General features: G+C 37.1%; 1 protein-coding gene across 1 annotated transcript; it reads left to right on the forward strand.

Annotated features, from left to right (window-relative positions):
• Positions 1–1,622: 1,622 nt before the first annotated feature.
• Positions 1,623–26,908, forward strand: LOC121431813 (peroxisomal carnitine O-octanoyltransferase-like). Its single transcript, XM_041629556.1, has 15 exons — positions 1,623–1,695; positions 6,606–6,755; positions 10,053–10,177; positions 11,183–11,361; positions 11,906–12,036; positions 13,321–13,432; positions 14,117–14,318; positions 15,569–15,673; positions 16,477–16,560; positions 17,836–17,949; positions 18,999–19,129; positions 21,010–21,133; positions 21,676–21,848; positions 24,695–24,814; positions 25,904–26,908. The coding sequence occupies exons 2-15, from the start codon at positions 6,638–6,640 to the stop codon at positions 26,028–26,030; spliced, it is 1,845 nt and encodes a 614-aa protein (XP_041485490.1). The 5' UTR covers positions 1,623–1,695; positions 6,606–6,637; the 3' UTR covers positions 26,031–26,908.
• Positions 26,909–27,096: the final 188 nt, after the last annotated feature.

Here is a 27,096-nt window from a genome sequence, read left to right on the forward strand (position 1 = left end):
ACATTGCAATAATTATTATTACCACGGTCATCTGATCCTGCATGGTTTGCCCAATATCAAAGTATGTCTGACTCCACTTCCTGGGACAAGGGCGGCGCAACATATTTTTTACTCTGTCAAAATGGGCAATTTGGTGCAAACAGGCATTTTCAAAATGAGATTATCAACTGCGTAAAGTAAGAATTGTTTTGTAGAAATTGAGCAAAGCCTTATGATTTATAATTGATAAGATAGATATTTTGATTTAGGCTTTTACTTTTCCGCGAGAAAGCGTATAGCGACCAGCGAGCAAGCGGTTTTGAAAAAGAAAATCAATTTTAAAATTGTAAAACTAAATTCACGGTGCATAGGGAATCATTGCAAGATGTTGCCAGCATGAATCATAAGCTCTTTTTTTCTGGACATTTCGTGTAACAAGACATGAAAATTAAATATTCCGAGCTGTTTTTGTAATCATGAAAGAGGTGTGTATCTAGATGAGAATTAACACGAGCTCGAGCTGAAATTTTTAATATACTGACCAGAAAAGGAAGCTGTCAAGGATTGCATTTAATGACTCATAAACATGTGATATCCCAAGAACCTGAAAACTGGACATTCTAAACATTTTTGTAACCATGAATAGGATTAGTACCGTAACAATAATGCGAGCGCGATCCAAAATTGTGTGATTTTCGAACCTAAATGTATTATGTTTTACTTTAAAAAAAGGTATTTATTTTTTGGAAAAAAATACACATTTCATTTGGAAAAAAGGGCATTTTCGGTTTTGGAAAAAGGGCAATTTTCCTAAAAGGATTTTTATTTGGGGGGGGGGATAGGGCACAAGCGCAAGTAGAAATTTTCAAATGCTGACCTGAAAATGAGTCATTTTTCGGATTCTTGTCAGTTTTTATGTTTTTTATGCTTACATCCACTTATAAATTTCAATTCTCTTTTTTTGTACCTTAATTCTCTATACTTATTTTACCCCCGGCCAAGTATTCAAAAGGATGAAAACTGGTGTCAAAATTGCAGTCAGATATGTATTCCTGTCATCAAATCTCTATAATCTTTATCATAATCATTATTACTATCCTTATTATTGATATTGTCATTATCATCATGAGTCATGATTACAACATTATTGCCAATGAATAGTGTTATTTTTCATCACTTTCTTATGTGATGATAGGTCTTGATAATGGTGATAATTACAATTGATGGCACTGCTGTACACTTACTGCTGCTGCTGCTTCTTCTACTGCTGATTGGTGGTATTGGCTATTAAGTATTTAGTGCCATGAAATATACAAAACAAATGAAATATTTATAATTACTTATAAAAACAAATGAAGTAAAAAAAAAATACAAAATGCCTTAAAACTTATAACAGCCTTAAACATGCCTTGAAATTTCAAGGCTCAATCCTCAAGGCCAAGGCCAATGCCGAGCATCAAAGCACTACAAAACTGCTTTTTATAACTTTATAAGAAAAAAATATTTGATGGATTTTCCTAAAATCTTCACAATTTTTTTTGGTCAGGGTGATGTTCCTTTAATTTTAGTTTTTCTGGGCAGCGCCACCTACTGGTTGAATAAACTCGGTTGATGATCGATATGATCAAATCTTTGATCGGCGCGGCCGATCGAGAGCTGGAGAGAGCTCAAGACAAGAATAACGTTCTTGACGAAAGCTGAAGTCATCTTTTCTCGGTAAATAAAACTCTTTTTGGGTTACTATTATTTGAATAATAGGTGCCGAATAATATAGGTATGGGGGCTAGGATCTACGCTTGTTTTACTGGTAAAAGCAGAACTCGGGTACGGTAAGTGGCTGTAAATTGACAGGTCATGTCCTCAGCCTCAGGCTCAGGCCAGGCGCAAGCCAGGAGCTCACCTTAGCGGGCCGGAGCTCCTGGCCTGCCTGGGACTGGGTTACTTAGGGCAGTTAGGCGCAGCTCAGCTCAGATAGCCAGAGCAGGAGGCTCCTGACCTATTATTAAACTCAGTCAGAGTCAGACTCAGAGATGCGGCCCGCTTCGCGGCCGAAGCCAAGAACAGAAGGTTACCACTTACCATAGCCATAGGCTGCAACAGGTAATTTAAAAAAAAATCATTGGTACCTTTTGAGGTTGGGCCTTTTTTTACTTAGCAGTAGAGGCGCACCGCACTCATTCAATGAACAAGGTTCCTATAATATAACCTTGTTCTCAGTTATATCTCCATGTGTGGCAAAATAAGGGTGGCAATGTTTGGCTTATTTTCTCTTTTTCTTTGGGGCAAATGCTTGGTTTTTTTTACACTGACTGTTTCCATTGATTACACCTTTTATTCATACAACTTGGCTCTTATTTAAATTTGATTCTTTAAATCATTTTTTTCTTAAGAATAGAGATCAAAAAATGAAAATTTTCTTGCCATATTACTTTCCACCAATAGAGGGCGTACACAAATATATGCCCAAAATTCAAGTTTTTGAGCGCTCTGGTGAATGAAAAAATTATTCCCAAGTTACTAATGAAAAATAAATTGCAACTGTATGGAAATTAGTAATTTTGGTCACAAAAGTGATATTTTAATGATTTTTTAAAGTGTGTGCTCTGTACAACATCGGCATACCATAGTCCTACCTCTAGATTCCCCACAGGCAAGGTGGTAGCAGTGAACAAGTGGCGCACGGCAAATATGGGAGACTTAGCCTGGGGCGTTTTGGGGAGTAAAAGTCATATACTGTACGTATGGTCACTCCCCACTAACGCCTGACGTGGGGATGTACTATAGGGTCCCACGCACCGAAGGAAAAGGCAACTATACAAATGCACCAAACTGCTAGTTATGTTTAGAATCTGAGGTTAACACTTCTGTACATGGGTAAAAATATCGGTTGGCAACGTTTGGCAAAAAAAATTATACTTAAAGGAAAAAAACATTGCAGAAATGGGATGAAGAAATAAAAGTAGAAGAGAGTTTACTCACATTTGTTGTCTTCGCCATCTTTGATCCATTGTTAATGCAACCTAGTTAAGTGACGCGTATAGAGGGCGGCAAAATTATGAGCGGTGTTAGATTAAAAAGTGCTAAAATGTCCCGCTTCAACCACTGAACTAGAACAGTTCAGTGGTTGATGCGTATAGAGGGCGGCAAAATCATGAGCGGTGCTAGATTAAAAAGTGCTAAAATGTCCCGCTTCAACCACTGAACTAGAACAGTTCAGTGGTTGATGCGTATAGAGGGCGGCAAAATCATGAGCGGTGCTAGATTAAAAAGTGCTAAAATGTCCCGCTTCAACCACTGAACTAGAACAGTTCAGTGGTTGACGCGTATAGAGGGCGGCAAAATCATGAGCGGTGCTAGATTAAAAAGTGCTAAAATGTCCCGCTTCAACCACTGAACTAGAACAGTTCAGTGGTTGACGCGTATAGAGGGCGGCAAAATCATGAGCGGTGCTAGATTAAAAAGTGCTAAAATGTCCCGCTTCAACCACTGAACTAGAACAGTTCAGTGGTTGACGCGTATAGAGGGCGGCAAAATCATGAGCGGTGCTAGATTAAAAAGTGCTAAAATGTCCCGCTTCAACCACTGAACTAGAACAGTTCAGTGGTTGACGCGTATAGAGGGCGGCAAAATCATGAGCGGTGCTAGATTAAAAAGTGCTAAAATGTCCCGCTTCAACCACTGAACTGTTCTAGTTCAGTGGTTGAAGCGGGACATTTTAGCACTTAACTAGGTTGCCAACCGATATTTTTACCCATGTACAGAAGTGTTAACCTCAGATTCTAAACATAACTAGCATTTTGGTGCATGTGTATAGTTGCCTTTTCCTTCGGTGCATGGGACCCTATACATCCCCACGCCAGGCGTTAGTGGGGAGTGACCATACGTACAGTATATGACTTTCACTCCCCAAAACGCCCCAGGCTAGGGAGACTCTCCAATATGGGAGATTATCTCCCATATTAGAGACTTGCTTTGCAAAAGAAACAACACCAACAAAAGCATAATTATTTCCACCCCAAATTTTGTCTCACTGAGCCTCAGAAGCGAAGCCCATTTGTTTTGTGTGTGGATGACAACAAAAATCCTTTTAAAAACAAAAGTAGACGGTGAATTTTCAAAGTAGACGGTGAAAAGGGGTAATTTTTCATGAGGAATCTGCTTATCACATTTTTATTTGCCGCCAAGGTAATCCTTGAAAGCAAATGTAAACAAAGGAAATTGGTCTCCCAAACTGGAGACTGTCTCTGAAATTGGATACCCAAATTCTTTACAAAAGTCTCTGATATTGGAGATAATCTCTCTCATGGGAGACAGTCTCCAATATTGGCCGTGCGCCTCTACTGTTTAGCCTGGAGGCGTCTGGGGAGTAAAAGTCATCTACTCTACTGTACGTAGGGTTACTCCCCACTGATGCCTGGGATCCTAAGGCTGCGTTTATGCGACCTCAACCCAGAATCATGATTTGAATAACGATTTGAATCATGATTCAAAACAGCAACATGAATCACGATCCGACAGAATCAGCGTTTATACGACCATCTTTCTAACGCTGTTTCTCCCTGAATTCGGGCCGATCCAGTGTGCATCACAGTGCGCAGTTTGACCCAGGAAGTATAGGTCAACATTTTCGCGCGTGTTTCTTCTAATCATGATTCTAGGGTAAAAAAGTGTCGAATAAACGCACCCCAAGATATTTGCGTGCTGTCGCCAAGCGGAAGACAAAGAAATCAAGATGGTGACGTAAACACGGCAGTAAGCTCTTCCCATCTTTTCAAAACAAATTTCTTGTTTTTTTAATGAATTCTTCTTTAAAAATGAAATCAATATCGCAGAAATGTTGGAAATTAAGTTGAACCTCATGTACATGTTTTAGGGCTAGATCTTTTAGAGGGAAAGTAGAAATCTCGGGGGGTGAAAGTTTCAGGTTTTGTACCCGTACGTGGGTGAATATAGCTTGGGATCCCAGGTGTCAGTGGGGAGTAACCCTACGTAGAGTAGATGACTTTTACTCCCCAGACGCCTCCAGGCTAGGGCCTTTGGGGTACCAAAAACACAAAAAATTAAAGAAAAAAAAACAACTAAGAAAGTAAGATTAAGAAATCATGCCTCCACCTCAATAAACTTAATTAAGGTCTAGTGGAGAGCAGAATCCTGACAAATGACGTTAAGGCAGTAGCCAGACCCTAAAAAAGGGGGAAAAAGACCGTGTTCGTTCACTCACTTTCAAATTGCAAGCAAAACTGGCTGATCGATATATACCGAGGGCGCATTTGGACGCGTCTATTTTGACTTTTTGTGCATGCGTATGTATGCCGTTTGGATATCCTCATATTCATGCTGGTTCATAAACCAAGAATCAGCAGCGTAACCAGCATGCTCACCAAGCTGAAGTGGCCTAGTCTGTCTTCTTGACGCACTGTAAGCAGACTCAGCATGGTGTGTATAGGATTGTGAATGACCTTGCTGCAATACCCAAGACAAATTCTTTTCCTTGGCTTAAGCACCAGTGTCGCGAGGAAAAATCATATCGAGTGTTTTCAGACATATCGTCCAAGAGGCAATATTGACAAATTTGCCTTTTCCCAACGATCTGTACCTGAATGGAATAAACTCCTTCAAATAGTTAATGCAGTTTCTCTTGATAGCTTCCAAAAGCTCTTGCAAAATTACCTTGAAAGTATCCCTCACTCCTCCGCGCATCCAAGACTCTACTTTCATCTTCGAGATAGGCTGAAGAGCCCTTTGAAGATTACAACAGATGATGATGATGAAGACAAATGATGTCTTGATATATTGGGATTGTCCTTGTTTATGCCTTTTGGGACAGTTTTTTTTTTCACTTTCCCCTGTGAGAGTAGTAAAAATAGATTCAGTGGCCTCAATTCCCCCTAGTTTACTGTCTATATTTCATGCCTTGCCGTCTTCAAATAATCTTGCAATGAAACCTCTTGGCCCATATTCTGAAGTAGGGTTTAATTTAAACTCTGGTAATAAGTTGTGGTTTAACTATGGAAAGCCAGTAACAGTTATGTAGAGATTCATTGTATCCGCTCATTTGACTCCCAAAACATTATTAACCTCCTGGGAAGGATGTGTCTTCACCATTGAATAATTTAGTGAAGAGCACGGTTAACATGAGAAGCATTCATTGTAAACCAAATTTTTTAAACATTTGGCTTCCCATAATTTTAGCACAAAGTTAGACCATGGTCTAAGTTAAACCTGGCTTCAGAATACGGGCCTTTATATTTACATAGTGCACTTGATTGTTGTCGGCACTTGACAGGTAAATGAACTTTCCTTCTAGATTTCTCATGTGGAGAAATCTTTGAAAACTGAGAAAGTCCCTGTAAACCAATTTTCTGACCAGCACCTCTACTGATAAGGGCAGCAGACATCTTTGCGAAAAGCCCCAGGAATACTTATATAGGTGAATTTGAAAAGCTCCTTGATGGTTTATCTCAAATGACCTTTAACTGCTTATTAATACACAATTACGACTTTAAAAAGGCTTTTATTCAAAGGATAAAAAAAGAAAATGATTTACTGTACAAAGACAAAGTCAACACTGCTGCTACATTAAATTTTATTATGCAGGCAACACTTTTGCTTTCTACATATTTCAGGGTCAAGGTAAAGACGCTTTCATCTTATAAAAATGGATTCTGAAGCGAGGTCTGCTGTCAGCCCTGAGCGCACCTTCCAGTATGATAATGATTTGCCTGCCCTGCCTGTCCCAAATCTAGAAGATACATTGAAAAAGTATCTTGAGTCAGGTAAGACAAAATAAAGCCTATTTCTAGTTGTTGTACCCCCCCCCCAGTATGCCAATACTAGATTGAATGTGAATATGAATACTTGAGTCAGCAAAGTGGCACTTTCCGCTTGCTGACACACCCATGCTAACTTGATAAGAGCACACTGTATATTGAATTGGAGCTGTTTTAGTTTTAATTTAAATCCTGAAAAACCCTGCCCTTGTGGATTTTTTTTGCTATTCCCCTTGTATTCCGTTGGATGTGTATGTAGGAAATGTAAGAAAAACATTTTTATGGTGTTTATTGCACACATGTTTTTTTTTCTTTTTAGCAATAGATGTTCACAATATGGAATCTGAATTTGAGAATATGAAAAAAATTTGGCTTATTTTGCTAAAAAGGTGCCATTATAGCCAATAGCCAGGGTTATTATACAGTGTGTCCCCCAAAAAACTATGAACTTTTGAAATGGCTGCCAAATAAAAAATATATCACTTAAGGGGAAAACACTTATATGGAAGCCAGTGAAGTCAACTTTGAAAGGACACCAGAATGGCTGATGGTCATTTTGTTTCTTAATTGAATGATTACCAAGAAATTAACTGATTGTGATGATTTATGAAATTATTTATTGAAAAAATGAATGTTTGATTGATCATATTGCACATTGAATGAGTTGATTTATTGATAAATTGTTGATTAAATGATTGATAAGAAAAAGTTGATGCCCCAATTCAGAATTTATCATTAAATCAACATTCTGTTCTGGACTTCACGCGTACATGACAATCAGTCTCTCAACAGGAGGGGAGGGTGGGAGAGAGAGGGGTGGGGAGGCTCAATGTTTCATTGACCTTTATCCCATCAATGTACTTCACCTATTTTAGTCCTATCTTACCCCCTATGATAAAGTCAAAATGCTGCACTAAAAATTGCAATTCTTGATCACTCATGCATTAAATATAATTTGATAACGCATGAAATTTTCTCAAAAACAAACTAATCACAATATTGATCATTAATTCATCACAAAACCCTCAACTTTGCAAGTTCCAAACAAAAAAACATGAAAGAAATTGGAAGGCTAATTCTGGCCCAGCCTAATTTTCATACCCTTTGTTTCAGTGGGCAGTGCTCGCTCAAGCATGAATAATTTTCCAACTTTTTTGTGTCCTTTCAAAGTTGACTTCATTGGCTTCCATAGCCTATATAAAAGTGTTTTCCCCTAAAGTGATATATTTTTATTTGGCAGCCATTTCAAAAGTATATAGTTTTTTTGGACGCACTGTATAGCTGTGCAGTAGATAAAGTCTTTATCATAAAGATACAGTATCACATTCATGCATTATCTCTAACAATGATTATAAACATGTTTGTAAAGCTTCCATTGATAGTAGAAACCTCAGTTTCCTGATTTCTAAAATGCTATTCCATTTTACATATTCTGTGAACATTTGTTGGTAATTTGGAGAAAACATGATATTAAAGCATTTGTTTATAATGAAAATCTAAGAAATGTAACATAAGTTTTCACGCAGATAAAGCTTGGCACACATTTGCTAAAAAACTGCAAGCAACTTTGATTGACACTTTGGATACTCTAAACGAAGAAGTGCCAGGTTATCAGTAAATATTATATTTTTATATTTGACTCTAGTCACATGAGTCATACATGTCCCACAATAAATACCACTAGAGCTCATCCTTTTTGAATGGAAAGAAGATTTTTTTTGTGTGTGAAAATCATTAGTTGTTACATGTAATTACAGTCACCTAATAAAATAACTCTTTTTGATATTGCAACCTGCCCTAAAGTTGGGTCACACCATTTCTATAGTTTTTACTACTATGCTTAGAAAGAATCTTAAGAAAATTATAGGAATTAATTTAAAAAACCTTTCAAGCAGGACCAGGTAATATTCAATTAAAACAAATTAAAAGTATGATGATTCCTGATATATTTCAGGGACTTTAATGTTTTGGTAAACACCACCTTGAAGTATTAAACCTTGCCAGATTGACCTTTGATTTAAATAGATCTCAAGCAGGACCAGGTAATATTCAATTAAAACAAATTAAAAGTATGATGATTCCTGATATATTTCAGGGACTTTAGTGTTTTGGTAAACACCACCTTGAAGTATTAAACCTTGCCAGATTGACCTTTGATTTAAATAGATCTCAAGCAGGACCAGGTAATATTCAATTAAAACAAATTAAAGTATGATGATTCCTGATATATTTCAGGGACTTTAATGTTTTGGTAAACACCACCTTGAAGTATTAAACCTTGCCAGATTGACCTTTGATTTAAATAGATCTATTTACTGATAGCTTTGTGTACAGTAGTATCAGTCCTTCCTGAATGTAAACAAACCCATTGAATCCAGATGTCCTTCACTGCTTTGACCTACATCATTTATCTCTCTTGATTTTGAGTAATTGACAACAATTTTTTGGGTGTGTTTTTTTGTTTGTTTTTTGTATTTTTGTATTTTTTTATTTTGTATTTCATTTTATTGGGGGGGGGGGGTGCCTCCATTTTGCATCAAATTTTAGTTATAAAGTACTTATGGTGCTGATCACTTACATGTACTGTATTATGAATTTGGGTTTAACTTAATGTTGTGTCACAGTTAGTCATTCTCAAACCACAACTTTAAACCATAGTTTGAATTAAACCTAAGTTCAGAATATGACCTGAAGTGTACAGTGTAAGCTTGAATGTTATTTAGGACATTGTCTTCAATTAAAGGCAATGTAGTGAGTATATTACACTTTTGAAAAAATGTTAAAATATGAAGTAGATTGATGAGTTTTGATATACAGTATGCTCTAAATGTCTTTTCTATCAGATGACACCCACAAGTCAAATATTTAGTCATGCTTGAACAATGCCGAATATTGTTGGCAGTGTAAGTATGGCTTTTAGCCAAAATAAGGGAAATCGGCACATAGGAAGCACTGAGTATTCCCTTTGATCTTAGTTTTGTGATATTTTTATGATTACACAATTATTTTTTTCTTCTTGTGTCATTTCATTATTATGAAATATCATTCTCTATTGTTTGACTCATTGGACAAGTCAGTATTTGCTCAAGCCTGAACAAAAATATTGTTTTTTGGGGTGTCATCTAAGATCTTTATCATGAAAATATTCTCTTTATCTACATGTAGAAACATAGTTTAACAGCTTTTTTGAAAATGTTAACATTTTTAAATACTGTATCTGATTCTGACACAATATGCAAAATACTTTTTAGCAAAATATAAACCAGATTATCAACCAGCTGATTTGGTCTTTGTGCTTCCCAGTTAAACCATTAACAACAGATGAGGAATACAAGGAAACAGAGAGAATTGTGGGAGAGTTTGGCCAAGGAATTGGGCAAGAGCTGCATAAGAAATTATTGGAGAGGGCAAAAGCTAAAAAGAATTGGGTAAGAATTTCAGCTATTTTTTTTATTAAAAAAAACCAGTACAATATTACCCAACAATATTCTCCCCAGAATAGCATTCACAGAATTATCTACTGATTGATATATTCAATCAAGCATTGTCTGCTGATTATGAGAGATGACATCTTTCCCAATCATATACTCAAATGGGAGAAATCGCACGTTTTCCATTGACATTTGTTTGCAGAAGATTCTGCATTTACTGAAGCAATCAAATACAGCCACATAAAGGTTTAAACCAGTTTGAATCTGTAGGTGTTAACAGAATAATTTCAGCACGAGATTATCAATCATGTTAGGAGCCAAAAAAAAAAGCACAAGTAACTTGTAAATCAGTTAAAGTATAGCTTGAGCAAATGTCATTCATTCTCATGCATTGAAGTGTCTCATAATTTATGACACAGTGACTGTAGTTGTAACCATAAATCCAGCAACATTGGGTCAATTTCTTGACTCCTGGATTCTGTGATTTCCATGTAGGTTTGTATTGGGACGATTCAGTTCCAGTCGACAATGTGTAAACCTATTTCAGACTTCTGAATTCTGTGACTTCCATGGAGGCTTTGTTATGGGCCCATCCAGCTCATGTTGACTACTGAGGTCTTCTGTTCCCATAGGCTTTCATGTAGGAATTATTTGGTTCCAGTAGGCCAAAAATCTTTTCATTACCAAGTTTTGTAATTCCCATAGGCTTTGTTCAAGATTCACCCACTTCAAGTAGGTAATTGGTTAACCCTTTGACTACTGAGACCTGCTGTTCCCATAGCCTTTGCACCGAAACCATCTATTTCTTATAGGCAATTTTTTTAACCTGTCCACTACTAAATTTTGTAATTCACATGGGCTTTCTACATGAACTATCCAGAACTTCCAGTTGGCTTTGGGCTAAGATTTGTGTTATGTCTTTCTTTATATCCTCTTGTTTATACATGTACATGTAGGTAAAAACAAAGGCAATAATATTCTGTTGTATTCTCATTGATTCAGTTGGAAGATTGGTGGCGAGATCGAGTGTACTTGACCAACAGAACACCTCTGGGAATATGTTCAATGTATGGGGCTAACAGGACAATGGAAAGCTTCTGGCCACCGTGCATTGGGACTAACATTGAGAGGGCTGCTATCAGCACTTGGTACATGCTTAGATACTTTGAAGAGCTTCGGAGGTAATTGTATTCTTTTTGTAACTTCAGGTATTAGTGTAATGGCCCCTTTGAAGATCTTAGAAGGTACGTACTTGTTCTGGTAGGTTCGAGTTGACAATCACTGCAATGGGTTTCTTAAAGAGGTTAGAAAAAACTTCTTGTTCAGGTAGTTTAACCATTACTATAATGGGCCCTTTTAAGAGACATGTAGACTCATTATTGTTGTTTAAGTATCTTTATAAAAACTGATACTGTTATGGACTCCTTTGTAGAGCTTAGAATGCATTTCATTCTTCTTGTTCAGGTATCTTTTACTATTACTGTCAGGGGATAATGGGATTCTTTGAAGAGTGTAGTAGGTACTTTTATCCTTAATCCTAGATTTTACTATTGCTGTAATGGGTCTGTTGAAGAGTGTAGAAGATACTTTCATTCTTGTTAAGCTACCTTTAACCATTACTGCAATGGACCCATTTGAAGCGTTTACAAGTAACTTGCATTCTACTGATGAAGATTGGTAACATGTTTATCCTATCTTTCTAGTACCGTTCTCATTTCTTTCTAGAGAGTCAATCCCTGTAGAGAAGAGTAAGACTGGTAAGATGATATTTTCCATGGACCAGGCCAGGTCTATGTTTAATGGAAGCAGAATCCCAGGTCCTGAGGCAGATCAACTCATCAATTCCTTCAGAACAGGTATTCACTTATATGCTGATTTGAAAATATACTTGTGCAGTGTATGTTTTGCATGCATATGTCTGAAGTATGGAGATGTTTTAAAGGGAAATGAAACATTTGGAACAAGTAGGCTTGTGTTGAAACAGAAAAATCAAAGAATAAGAACAAAGAAAGTTTGAGAAAAATCAGACAAATATGAAAGTTATGAGAATTTGAATATTGCAATTACTAATATGCTATGGAGATCCTCTTATTGGCAATGCGACAAGGATGTGTGATGTCACATGTGAACAACTTTCCCTTTGATCGACTATAAAATACCCCAAAATGTCTCTTTTTGCTCTTTCATATGGTGACACAAACTCTTCATCCATGATGTAATTATTTAAAAATCTGTATTACATGCTCTCCTATTGAAAGAACAAATGATCTACTGATAGATGTATAACAGAGGCAGTGTAAGTGAAATATATATACTAAAGTAATGGGAAGAGTTGTTCACAAGTGACATCACACATCTTTATTGCATTGCCAATAGGAGGATCTCCATAGCATTAGTGATCACAATATTTAAATGCTCATAACTTTCTCATTATTTGTCTGATTTTTCTAAAACTTTCGTTGATCTGTTTCTTTGATTTCTCTGTTTTCACACAAGCTATCTTATTCAAAATGTTTGATTCTCCTTTAATTTGGAGATGGGACAGATAATCAGATTACATTGGGTTCCATCATGAGCGTGCCACTGAATGCTTCAGGTGGAAGGTGAACTGTTTGTTTTTTTCTTAGGATGGGGTTGTGAATTTTGACAATGTTTACTTAGAAAAAAACAAATCATGGAGTTGAGGAAGAACATGGAATTCGTGGAATATCAAACCAATTTTTGGTGAAAATCATTAAAATCCAGTAAAACGAAACTGTGCATATGGAAAAATTTACCCACCAAACCTTTTGCAGGGTTTAGCAGTTTGCTGTAAATATGTTTTATCCATATTGCTCTCTTTCTCTCTTGTATCCTTTCTCCGTTAAGATTGGAGATCATTAATATCAGTTGAAGTAACTTTCTATGGGTTGTTAGATTTTTAAATGTTCTGAAATACACGGATTGTGATGCTTAGACCACTGAAAAAATAAAGAATTTGCATTTTAGAGAATGTGAAACTAGTGTCTCTATATACCTTAGACCCTTATGCATTGGATGAGGTTACTTATATGAAGAATGTTTTATTGAGTTTATCCCATCAGTGATGTTGCTGTCATAAGCATACATGTATTATTAACCTTTATTTTTGTTATCTGTAGAGAGAGAAGGACCTTGCCCAAATCACATGCTTGTTAGCTGCAATGGCCATCTCTTCAGGGTCGATCCATTTGATAGTAGGGGGAAACTTGTCAGTTCCAGAGAATTTGCAAGGTAAATTACATTGCATGCTATAAATGTTTTTGACATGACCCTTTTCAGACACCCCCCCCTGTGATCTTGGCTGTCATCCATGTACTCAATCAGAACAAAAGTCAGCACTCTGGCTACCTCTGAAGTAATCTACACATCTATTAGTGGTTTTCTTTGCTACTGATAAATTTGTTTGTAATCCATGTCACTAAATGAGACTTACGTTGGTATTTTGCATACATAATCTTTGTAATATTTTTAAGTTTAGCCAATTGAAATACAATTAAAAATATTTTTGATGTATTCTATAGCTAGAGCTTATATCATTGTAAATTGGTAATCTCTAGATGTCAGGCTGAGCAGTTCCATGAAACCACCAAACTACTTTTTTATAGTTACCAATATAAAGATTGAAGACTGCAAAAGATCTTTTACCCAACTCTTACAATTCCTTCCCTACCTTAAGTGTATTGATCTAATGTAAATTTAGTTTTCAGTGAAAGCTTCTCTTGTAAATTAGCCATATAATAATACACAGCATTTATTATGTACCATTTATCTAGTAAACTATTCCGAGGTGTATAAATAGATAATTTATATTGTTAAATTGTATAGTCTCCTGACTGTAGTGCATTGAGAGTTCTCACAGGTCACTGTATAAATATAACATAATTATTAATATTTCCATTGTTCTTTTATCTCAAGACAACTTCAGAATGTGAAGGAGCGTAGTATGAAAAGAGGTCAATGTATGTCATCATTGACGGGGGATGAGAGGAGTAGGTATGCTGATAACCACAAACATTTGAAGAGTCTTCATTCCATTAATGAAGAACATATCAAGACCATTGATTCAGCCATCGCTCTGCTTGCCTTAGACGATTCCACCCCTTGCACTTATACTGAGGTAACAATCTTTGTTTCTGTTTCTGTTATGGTACTTCCAGAGGAACTCGGCAGGGTATGTTTTTTGCTGCATGACACCAAGCTGGTTTGATCAACTGCTGGTGCATAGGAAATATTTGACTCTAAAGTTAAGACCTTATTCTGATAGACAACAGAATTTACTCTGACTTTTTTTTTGAAGTGGAGACCACTAGCTCAGCTGGCCCCCTTTAACTATTATGCCTACTCATTACGCTTTGTTGTAGCATTTAAAGAGAAATTTCAGTAGTTGCAGTTAACACTGATTTCATGAGAAAGTCTGTAAAACAAGGCTTAATTGCCAGTATATCATCGAGGATCTAGATCTGGTACAGTTACATTAACTGGACTTTGTGAAATCTTGAAATCTACGCTGAAAAATGTTCACTCCGAAAATCCCCTACACAGATAAGCGCACGTGGGACAATGTATAATTATTGCTTAGGGCGTCGGGCCCGACGCCCTACCCGAATCCCGTGCTTATTTGCTGATTTCTCAGCAATTACACAATTTCTTCCAGAATCCTTTGGCACATGCGTTTTATTTATACAAACAGACACTTTAGTGGTCATTTCATTGGATTCTGTACGAACTCATTTTGATATCGTTACCAAAACTAGCATTTACCTTTAATAGGGACAGTTCGGTTAATGGGGGGGGGGGGATTATCCCCTAAACTTGCTGAAATATTCCATTCTGTCTAGCTTAATAACAAAAAATTAAGCCATTTCATAATCTAAGATATAGATAGAAGTTAGAACCACTAATACTAATTATTCTTTCAGGCTTCTTTTCTTGTCTAAAAATATATTGAAAAATATATTGATGATGGAGTCATTCAGCATTATCCACTGAACTCTTGCTCAATGATCTACTAATGTATTACTAGCATATTACTCATTTTCTTGGTACTTTCCAATCAGTTTTGATTGTTTTCAATAAATTATTGGTTTAAAGGTATGAAATTTGATTTTTCAGCAACTGTTAATATTTTTTCCCCATTTGATCAGTTTATAAGTTTTGAAATGAATATGCCGATTTAGAGTTATTTAGATAGTTAAAAGTTTTGACTCTGACCTGATTACAGTTTTGTTGATAATATTTTTAATTTTGATTTGAATCTCTTTCAATTTTTTTATGTGTGCCAAAGTCTAAGCGCCCATTTTCAGCTAAGGCAAATAGTTCTTCCCATACTTAATTTAAATTGCTTTGTTTCTTTTTGTTTGTTTACAGCTTGTCCAAGAAACGGTTAGTGGGAGAAATGTACACAATCACTGGTTGGACAAAAGTGTTATTCTGATTGTCTATGAGAATGGCTGTCTTTCCTGCATAAGTGATGTAAGTTCTACCACATACCTTTGTAATTGTGTGATTAAACTACATTCTTAAAATTTTACTTGATATCCGAACTGTATAAATACCAATGACTATAATTTTTAGGCTGATACGAGCATTGATTACCATGAACATGTTGTTATGTTTGAGAAAATGTCATGTTTTTATGTCATTTTTTTGTATTCTAATATGTACATAGACTATTGATGGGAGAAGTGTTTCATGGAACATACAGTGCTTTTCACTTACAAGTGTTATAATCTACTGAAATCCTTGCATCTGATTGGCTCAGAGCAAAAAAAGTTAGTGCACATTTGCATCATGAAACCCTCCCAGGATGTTGATGGTGGACCATATGGGGATTTCCAAGGAGGGTATTCTGAAAACGTTCTAATCTTTTTCTCATCTTTTCTTTCTTTACAATCTATGATAAGCATGTAAAGTTAATAACAATGCCTATTTCACGCAACACGCCAGAAACTAGTATATGTGCAGAGCCATGATATTATCTTCACACAAAGGAATGCTTCTATTAAACTGCCAATATAAATTGTGATTGGTATTGATATCTACAAAATAGGCATGTTGAGGATGAGAAAGGGGCAGAAATACAATCATGAAAAGAAAATCTTCAGAATATTGATTTGCAGTGATTTTAGCGTCATCGTTTCTTGGTGAAAAATGATTGAAAAATAGGACGTATATAAGAACGTTTTCAGAATGTTTAACTTAACTGCTTTTGGGTTCATTGCATTATTGTTAATTTGTTTTTGTCTTGATGTAAAATCTTTGTTTTGACTATACAGCATGCTCCATTTGATGCTATGGTATGCGTTGATATGATCTACTGGGGCTATAAGAAGATGGAACAGAATGGAGGAATATGGCCTGTGAGTATCATAATAATGGTATACCGTTATTTAACTCGCCTTTCAAACAGAGGGTCGTGGGTTCGAATCCTAGCCATGGCGTGTTTTCCTTTAGCAAGAAATTTATCCACACTGTGCTGCACTTGACCCAGGTGAGGTAAATGGGTACCGGCAGGAAGTATTTCCTCAGAAAGCTGTGCGCGCCAGATTCGGTAGACTAGCTTTAGCCGGGGTAATATAGGAACACTTCGAGCACCTAGCAAGGTGGATACGTGCGCTATACAAATCCTATATTATTTATTATTACAAAATATGATTTTTCTTCAGTTTTTGATATCCTGCAAATTATGATGTATTTAATGCCCTGTCACATCGTTCCGTACAAGCCTTGCGTGTGATTTGTGGATAACAGTATTGGCTACCGTAAGGTCTCCTGTATTGATAATATCTCACATGCAGTTGCATGCAGGAGCGCATTCAAGTTAGATTTTCCAGCAGAAAAGTTTTAACTTTCTCAAAACTTGTTACGGGTGGGTTGTGAGTGATTGTCTGCATGTTTCATGCAGAAGACCAGTAGGAGACCCACAGCAGCCCCGAGTCACGCAGTTGATCTACCTTCTACTTTGTCTACTTATCATTAATTTATTTTGTCAAATGAAAATTTGTTTCACAAACATGCCATGTGAACATGTTTAAAACGAGATGGTGCTAGGCAAAGTGGATGTTAAATGAAAATGAGAAGAGTCTAACTGGAAAGCAGATAAAAGGGTAAATAGAAAAATAAAAGGGCTATACAAAAATGAAACCAAAGGATAGTAGATGAGCTAGTTTTAGATGAACTAAGATTTAATTGACCATATGGGATGAGACCAAAGAGAAAGTAGCAGCTGTAGACTAATAAGAAATGCACCCTTCCCTTCAATGCAAGAAATACCTTAAATACATCCCTTTTGTGGAATGTGTCCGACTTGTTGAAGAATTGAAGTTTTAGATTTAACCTGACTTGAGGGGTTTAGCAAGAAAATATTTGCAATCAATTGCAAATTTACAAGTGATAGATAAATTTTAACTAAAGCAAATCAATTCATAAATTATAGATACAAGAAAGAAACCAGGGATCAATTGCAAAACGTGTGATTGAATTAGGAACCTAAAATTGATTTTCAGCTTATTACAAGTTTCTTGCAATGTCCCAAGAGACTGACAATCGTTGAGTCAAAGCACGTATGACATTTTGGGAAATCAAAGGGTTAGTTTTCTCATGTCATGCATTTTGTTGTTGATTGTTTTGAACAGGACACAGACTGCGAGGTTAGGGGGGATTTAGCCCAGCCTCAAGAGTTAGTCTTTGTCACAGACCCAGCCATTGAAGATGCAATCGTAACAGCAGAAGAAACCCATTACAGAGCCGTAAGTAAACCATGCTTCCTGGGGTCTGTTTCATATAACTTGTTCCAATAACAAATTTAGTAACAGTTATAAGCTACTGAAATCCTTCAATTTGATTGGCTGATAATAAATTTCTTATTGAAAATTGTATATTTGTTATTATAAGAAGTCTTTATGACAAGAGCCCCTGTGTTTTTTTTATTTTATCATGTTGATCCGGATACTCTAATGGCACCTGTCATTCAGAGATGTCTCTTGAAGTTTGAAAGCAGTAGATTGAGAAATAGTTCTTTGTTTATTCTTCTTTGTTAGCTGGAATGAAATTGAGTTCACAAATTGATCTTTAATTACTAAGGCTTAGTAAGCTAGAATACATTCACCATTTATTTGAGCAAATTCGATCAAGAAATGGCTGAATTATTACAGAAACAAATGTCTTGGTTACCATGGCTGTTGCTCAAGTTAGTTCAAATAATAACATACACATAAATACATGTACAATAGAAATTCCATTTTCTTTCATTTTTGCAATAAGTTGCATATTTGGCTTGGCTCCTAGATGTGAAGGTTTCTGAAGGCATTCATTATTAGAGAAAAACCCCCCTGAAAAGAAGGGTTTTTTTTTTTTAAAAAATCAAATCATAAATAAAAGTCTACATGTTCTTGGAGAGTAGTGGCCCAGTGGATTAGTCTCCTGGCTAACATAAGGTTGTGGGTCTGTATCCCAGCCACAACGTAAATCCCTTCTGCAAGAAGTTGATTCATATTGTGCTGCACTCAACCCAGGTGAGCTATGGGTACTGGCAGGAAGTAATTCCTCAAAAAGCTGTGAGCACCGGAATCGGTAGACTAGCTTAACCAGGGTATTATAGGAGCGCCTTGAGCTCCTAACATGGTGGATATGTGCGCAATATTATAAATACCCTATATTGTATTACTATTTTTTTTTGAGAATCAGTAAGGTTGAGGTGAACAAAACTTTAGATTTTCTTTGCATAATGTTTTTTCCAGATACAGTTGATACCCAGTATGATATGCTAAGCCAGTTCTCTCTTATTTATTCCACACAGGTGGAGAATGTGGACATTCTGTGTAGCTATTTTCTCAACCTTGGCAAGGACTGGTGTAAGCAATATCGTATCCATCCAGATTTCTTATGTCAACTAGCTATTCAGCTTGCGTACTACAAGATGTATAGAAGGTAGTATATCTTGTTTCCTCTTGTTTATGTGTTTTTGCAGTAAACAATGATTTTATGAGATAGTCTGTAAAACCCAAACTAAATTGTCGATGTATCTTTGTAGATCTAGATATGGTGCAATTACATTAACTGTACTTTGTGAAATCATGACAGCTGAAAAAAAAAATTTCACTGAAGTTCACAAGAGAATAATTTTCCTGTTATTGCATCCATGGTATTCCATATAGACAGATTTTCACAGGTTTTGACTGCATCTTATTCCTTATGCACCAAGACAGATATGTATGTGCGAGGTGAGGTCAAGTTGGTATTGCTTCAAAATTTGCTACCCATCTTTTAAGAAACAGGAGCAAAAAGGTTTTTTGTTCAGCAGATTTTTAACATAGGACTGTTCAGAAATTAGTTGAGAGGTTTCTTAAAATAACCAAAAAATGCTAATCAAATATGGTAAGCAAATTCTTTGGATCACCAACACAGATATGCACATGTTGGATAGTGTATTACATTCTTTGGGAAAAGACCTCATTACGCGATTCCTGTGTTTAAAAAATACCCCACCAGCTTATAACCCAGGAACCCCATTGTCCTGCGTGTTGTGTCAATGGGAGCTCAAGTGGGGAATCTGAAACCCCAATTTCAGATTTTGGGAGAGCTTTGATTTCTCTCGTTTAAACTTGGGTGGGGTTCATCTGACTGCTTTGTGTGTAAGTCAATGGGAGCTCAAGTGGGGAATCTTAAACCCCAATTTCAGATTTTGGGAGAGCTTCGATTTCTCTGTTTAAACTGGGGTGGGGTCGATTTAGTGACTGCAGCTGCTGATAAGAGCCGAGAAAACCAGTGCATGCCACCACAACAGCATGGAGTGGGATTGCAGCTGTCCTTGTCACGTAATAGTATAAACAAACCCTTCAGAGCTTCCTGGCTGACAGTAATCTTGAAAGAATGAATTTGTATTCTATTTGTTTTAGGACATTTGCATATCTAAAACCGATTCGAAATTTAGATGAAGATCGAAATGAAATTTTGAACGATGCGAAATGACCCACAATTGCCGAAATATCATAAGTAAAAAAAAAAGAATCACCCCAGTTAACTCCCTCTCGCTCTCTCTGCCAGGCCATATGAAGGTCACTTCTCCTTGGGGGAAGGTGGATTAACTGGGAGAGTGTGTGGTTGTTTACTTAAGGATAACAATTCATGCAAAGGGCTTGTAGCCATTGCTGATGGGAATGGGGGGGGGGGGCGATTAAAAGTAGCTTGGAATTTGAAATTGGGGTGTCGGATGAGATCCATTCTTAAACACAAATTTTTGTAATGTGACAAGGCCAACCTCATGCTCAGATTCATGCATGCTTTTATTGCTAATTTGTTAGCAATTACACAATTTCTTCCTATATCCTTCTGCAAATGTTTTTTTTTTATTGACAAACAGACCCTTGGGGGTCAATTGTAACGTACGGATTTTGTACGAACTCATTTTGAAATAGTTACCACAGCTTCATCTTTAAGGCCACCCTAGACAGACCACTGGAGACAGGTGACCTTTATAGAAAGGTTCATTAACTCATTCCTGCCAGACCAGAGCATTGTTTTGGCCAATAAAGGTAGAATTTCACCATAGAGATAGGTTGTCACAAGGTTTGATTGCATCTTGTTCCTTATACATGAGGACAGTTACTTTGTTACATTATGTAAGAGATGAGGTCAAGTTAGTCTACAGGAACAGACCCTACAACACTTTAATCCACAAGTAGGTCTTGAGTGAAGGATGTAATATTAAAAATATATCAGCCAAAGATATTATTTCATTATTTGTGTTGTTATATACTGGTACTTGTTTTCATGAGTCGGTGTTAATTAAAAGATTATCTCTCTTTCAGGCCTGCTGCAACGTATGAGACGGCTACCACAAGACAGTTTTACCATGGTAGAACAGAGACATGTAGATCATGCTCTTCAGAAGCTCTGGCTTGGTGCAAAGCAATGGTGGATCCTGAGGCAACGGTGAGTAGTCAGTTAGTCATTCTCCCATGTTTTAAATGGCTAGATTCATCTCGCACTCACAGAAATCACCCTCTCCATCTCTTTCTATATTACTCTGTTTGGTGCATTCTCTTTCCTCAATACAACCCTCCTACTCTCCTCCACCACTTGTTAATATGGTGTCGTCTTTCCTGTCTTGTTCCCCGAGCCGTGGGCAGACGAGCCTAAGGCTTTCTGCTAGTAGTATCACCACACTTTCTTGGCTTCTTAGTTTATTACTGTTTGTCTACTCTCTTCAGGAGCTTTATTTTGAGCTGTTTTTTCTAAGCTCCAGGAGTTGAGTTTGCCCGATGCTCGAGGTCGAAAGACATGTTTCTTCCTTGATAAAATCCTAATTCATTACAATCAAGCGAAAAGTGTGTTAGCGATATCTGTGGTTAGAAATTAAGATAGCTGTTGTGCATGGAACAGCCTCTCTCATGTGACTTGATTCCACCAGCTATTGGCTGAATTCTTGTAATGTACTTGCAAAAAATCAAATTTTATTAATATTCTGCTTACAGAAAGCAGAGCAGGCGGAGCTCTTGAAGGCAGCTTACATCAAACATTTCACCTTGATGAGTGATGCCATGCAGAACAAAGGGTGCGACAGACATCTCCTCGGTCTCTACTTCATCTCAGATGAACTAGGAATGCCTCCTCCAGATATCTTCTTAGATCAAGGATTCATCAAAAGGTAAAGTCAAAAGATTTCAGGTCAGGCATCAATGGGATAATATGTATCTCTGATGAACGAGAAATGCCTTTTCCAGATATTTTCATAGGTCAAGGTTTTTGTCTCACCTGCATAGCAGTGTGAGACTATAGGCGCCGCTTTTCCGACGGCGGTGGCGTCAACATCAAATCCAGAGATGCCAACCCTCCCGATTTCATCGGGAGGCTCCCGAAAATTCATCCCAACTCCCGCCCTTACGATTACCATCCTTATCCTCCCGAAATTACGATTTTTTTGCATTGATCAAATTGGTTTGGAAGGACATGTATCGTCTGCTAACTTTAGCATGTAGTAACTCCATTACGTTCGCTGCTACTAAATTCTGTGTGAAAAGTAGACAAATAAGGAGCAGCGAAAAGCTGGTGCATGTGATATGCCCAACGGGAATCCACTGTGCACCAGGCCGGTAGGCCCGGCTAGCTTCGCGAGGCGTGTACGCTCGCGGCCACTGGATTTGTCGAGTCGTGCGGTGGAATATCGGTGTGTGATTTCGGCGTCTTGATGGGTTGATAATGACACGAAATGGCGGAAAATCAACAAAAGAAGACCAAGAAATGGTCTCAGAAGTATAAGACTGAATACAGTCTCCAGTACCTGTGTGTTCGGAAGTCGGAAAGAGGAATTTACCATGCATTTTGCGCAATTTGCAGCGTGGACATTTCAGTTAAGCAGGGAGGTCGTACCGGTACTACGTCGTGATGATTCGGAAGCACTTTCGTTCGGGAGCAAACGGCATATAGGCCTACGGACATTGCGATGACAAGATCTTCGAGCTCCACTAGCTAGTAGTACCCTGTTGTCTTTATTTCACCAAGCAAGGGACCAGCGCTAAGCTTTTCTTACTGGATTTATAGTGGAACATAACCTGCCTATAGCCGATAGTGATAATTCCTCATTATTATTGTTGAACAGGTACTTCTTTTGTCCCCTCATTTTTTTTTACATGTAAAAATGCATATTTTTTATGTTAAAAAAGTGGGAACAATGTTTATTTAAAAACATGTGAAATGCCCCAAATAAGGGTCAGATTGCACCAGAGAGCATCTAGAAACCCAGAGCTTCCAGGGCCCTAAGGCGGGCCCTGGACCCCGGCCGCAAGGGTCGAGCGCTCCGCGCTCGAGATGTGCGCTACGCGCACATAATTTGGTGGCGGTTGCAAATCCTCCCTAATTCTGATTTCCAAAAGTTGGCATCTCTGCAAATCTTAACCTGAGGTTAAGTTTTGAAATGACATCATAACTTAGAAAGTATATGGACCTAGTTCATGAAACGTGGCCATAAGGTTAATCAAGTATTACTGAACATCCTATTAGAGTTTCATGTCACATGACCAAGGTCAAAGGTCATTTAGGGTCAATGAACTTAGACCATGTTGGAGGAATCAGCATCGAAATCTTAACCTGAGGTTAAGTTTTTGAAATGTCATCATAACTTAGAAAATATATGGACCTAGTTCATGAAACTTGGACATAAGGTTAATCAAGTATCACTGAACATCCTGCGTGAGTTTTATGTCACATGACCAAGGTCAAAGGTCATTTAGGGTCAATGAACTTTGGCCGAATTGGGGGTATCTGTTGAATTCCCATCATAACTTTGACAGTTTATGGATCTGATTCATGAAACATGGACATAATAGTGATCAAGCATCACTGAACATTTTGTGCAAGTTTCAGCTCTCATGATTAAGGTCAAAGGTCAATGAACTTTGGCCGAATTGGGTGTATCTGTTGAATTACCATCATAACTTTGAAAGTTTATGGATCTGATTCATGATCTTGGACATAAGAGTAATCAAGTATCACTGAACATCCTGTGCGAGTTTCAAGTCACATGATCAAGGTCAAAGGTCATGTAAGGTCAATGAACTTTGGCCATGTTGGGTTTTTTTGTTGAATAACCATCATATCTCTGTAAGTTTATTGGTCTAGTTCATAAAAAGTGGACATAAAAGTAACCATGTATCACTGAACATCTTGTGCGAGTTAGAGTAGTTTTCAAAGTCAGCACTGATGCTATATTGAACCGCGTGATGCAGGTGAGATGGCCAGAGGCATTCAACTTGTTTCAAAAGATATGCAGGTCAAAGTTTCAAAGGTCAAACATCAATTAGATGATATGTATCTCTGATGAACTACAAATGCCTCCTCCAGATGTCTTCATAGATCAAGGATAGAGGTATTGTGGCTAAGTATCCAAAATTTGAACCACAAGGTTTGAGGTTCAAATCCCATTGCAGCACTCGCTTCCATTTGGCTAGGCGTTAATCTCCATTTTCCATCCAGGTGTAGTAAATGGGTACCTGGTAGGAAGGAATTATTTTAATGCTGAATGCGTCTAATCAGGGTAGCTGTGCTAAAGCAGGGGTAATAGTATGCAGTGCTTAGAAACATTGCATTACACGCTGTTGCATATTGTCATTATTATTAAGGTAAGGTCAAAAGTTCAAAGGTAAATCATCAATTGGATAATATCACAAAAGATGGGAATTCCTCCTTTAGGATGAAAGGGGGGGGATGTAGGATATCGCCAATATCTCTTCCACTTGTAGCCGCATAAGTTGATTTTTCTAATTGAACGCCACTTAAGACCAGGCCTATTGGCTGGACATGACGTCTCTCTCTCTCTCATCACTGTGGCTACTTTTGGTGCCCTTTTGATTTGTTTTCCCATTGGTGCAGTAATATAGAAATGTGCCCCGCACATGCCTTGCCCTAACAATTTTTAAACCAAGGCCTGTTTTGAAAACCATAAACATATCAATTGTAACAAATCTAAGAAATGTTCTCCTTTGCGTTTTTTTTCAGTGGTGGAGGGGGTAACTTCATCCTCTCTACCAGTCTATCAGGGTATAAGCCGTTCCTTGGTCTAGTACCTCCTATGTGCCTGGATGGGTACTTTCTCAGCTATCGCATCCTCAATGACAAGTGAGTAATACTGCTAGACATAATCTTATGACAATATCTCCTGTTGGTAATCCACCTGTTCAACCTAAGAAATAGAATCCCAGCCATGATGTAATTTCATTAAGCAAGAAATTAATTCACATTACAAGGATTGCACTCTTGGTAGGATTTTATTCCTTGAAATATTCGAGTGCATATTACAATAACTCCGCTAAACCCTGGCTAATTTTGCTGATTTCTTGATTTACTTACATTTTTTTAGTTAAAAAAAAATTATGGAAGTTGTTGGCAATTTTATTTTAACATAAAGGGCATGAAATCAAATGAATTTAATCAACAAAGATAAAATGATGAAGCAATGATGATTTTGGGTTAAAAACACTATTAATATTAAATTTGTATTTATTATGAAATCATATTTTTACCAATTGGGGATCTGCTATGTAATTACCTAGGCCCTTATTCTGAAGTCGAGTTTAACTTAGACCATGGTCTAACACTGTGCTAAAACTATGGAGAGCCAAAAGTTCAAAAATTATGTTTCTATTGTATATACCTATGTTTAATATTTTGGTTTCATTATGAAAAAAAAATACTTCAAAATACTAAATGTATTATTCCCAGATTATTATGAACAATTTGGGTGTCATATGAGTTAATAAATTGGAGATGTCCTGTTAGGGATTTGTGCCCAAGTTGGCTCTCCATAGTTACATGTAAACCACAACTTTAAACCAGGGTTTAATTTAAACCCGAGTTCAGAATACGGGCCATAGTGTTTAAGAATCACATGCCCGGACATCACAAATCTTGTCTCAAAAGATGTGAAAGGGTATTAAGGTAAGCAGTCAAGATGTGTTGCAATGAGAGCTTTCCACAAAAAAAATTCATGAAAAAAAATTGGGGGTAGGGGAGGAAGTATTTCTAGAGTTAATCGATATATATCGGTAATATTACCGTGATGTTGCGGTTTTTGGTGTGTATAGACAAAATACTAGAGACTATTTTGTCAAAAAAATTATATGAATTCCAACTTTTGTTGAAACTGTATTTAGTTTTTCTTCAATGCACAAATTTCTAAATTATTTTATGTATTCATCTTTTTTACAGATTGGAGTTTGTGGTAGTGACATGTAAGAATAGCACAGAGACAGACAATCTGACAATGTTCAAGAATATAACTCAATCTCTCATACAAATTAAAGACCTTACAATGCAAGCCGCTTCAAAACTTTGAGACTTTGAGGATCATCCACAGAGCATGGATCTTTAACCCTACTCTCATCTACTTTCTTACTCTGATTTGCCTTAAACCAGTTTAGAAGATCGTTCTGCTAGCATTCTCAATACCATCTAGTGAACTGGTTTCTCGAACCGTGTTACCTAAAGTGGTCTTGATGCTATGGGAACGCTCTCAGACTTTAATATGTTTTGTGTGAAATTTGAAAGCCCAGTGTGGTCATTCTACACACATTGTGAACTGAGTAGCATTCCATTAGGAACACGCTATCGTACTTCTGTGTGAAGATTGCTCTGAAGAATGGTCCTCACCTTCGCTTAACCCTGAAAGGACTGGGGGGTCATCATGGTTTCACGCGATATTTCCGGAACACAAAAAGATAGCGCTGCAAAATTTTATGACTTTTTTAAAGACTTGTGCAACTTTTGAGACCGAATTCGCAACATATAGGTATAACATTGCAACGCCAGGAGACCTTTTACAAGACAATGTCATGCCGAAAATGGTTCATTTTTATACATTGATACTATATATATTGGATTTATTGCAAATAAAAACTATTAAATACAATCACAAGCAGTCAAAGACTGAAATGAGTGAAAGTTTACAAATAGAAAAATAACAAAATATAAAGAAAACATTATGTCATAAATAAATATCATATAATCTACAAATTCATACGGATGAGAAAGAGTAAATTTCAAAGGCCCAGTCCTTGTAGTGTTAAGCAATTTAACGAGGCAATGCTGTCTTGAAAATGACATCGCGAGGTGGTCTTTCAAACTGATTTAGAAGACCACGAAAGATCTCCAAGACTACTTCAGGTGTTGCCATTAATGCACTAAACTGGTTTCCAAGAAATTGGATTCCATTGAGCTAGTTTAAGGAAAAAGATGAGAACAGGGATTTGGAGTATCATCCTGTATTCAAGACCTTTATTCTGTCTGGACTTCAGTTATAAGGCAAGCATCGTCTTCAGAATTATATCAGTACTTTGTCAGCGAACTAATGCTCAGGGTCCACTTTTCAAGTCATGGAATGGTATACAGATATATAACCCCTC

The sequence above is a fragment of the Lytechinus variegatus genome, chromosome 18 (assembly GCF_018143015.1).
Source record: "Lytechinus variegatus isolate NC3 chromosome 18, Lvar_3.0, whole genome shotgun sequence".
NCBI classification, from domain to species: Eukaryota; Metazoa; Echinodermata; class Echinoidea; order Temnopleuroida; family Toxopneustidae; genus Lytechinus; species Lytechinus variegatus.

What these genes read in the sequence shown, in the direction of transcription:
- LOC121431813 (XM_041629556.1), top strand. Translation starts at nt 6,638, where the DNA reads ATGGATTCTGAAGCGAGGTCTGCTGTCAGCCCTGAGCGCACCTTCCAG. An exon ending in TGGTGGATCCTGAGGCAACG is followed by an intron (nt 21,134 to 21,675) that starts GTGAGTAGTCAG and finishes TTCTGCTTACAG; the next exon opens with AAAGCAGAGCAGGCGGAGCT. An exon ending in GATCAAGGATTCATCAAAAG is followed by an intron (nt 21,849 to 24,694) that starts GTAAAGTCAAAA and finishes GTTTTTTTTCAG; the next exon opens with TGGTGGAGGGGGTAACTTCA.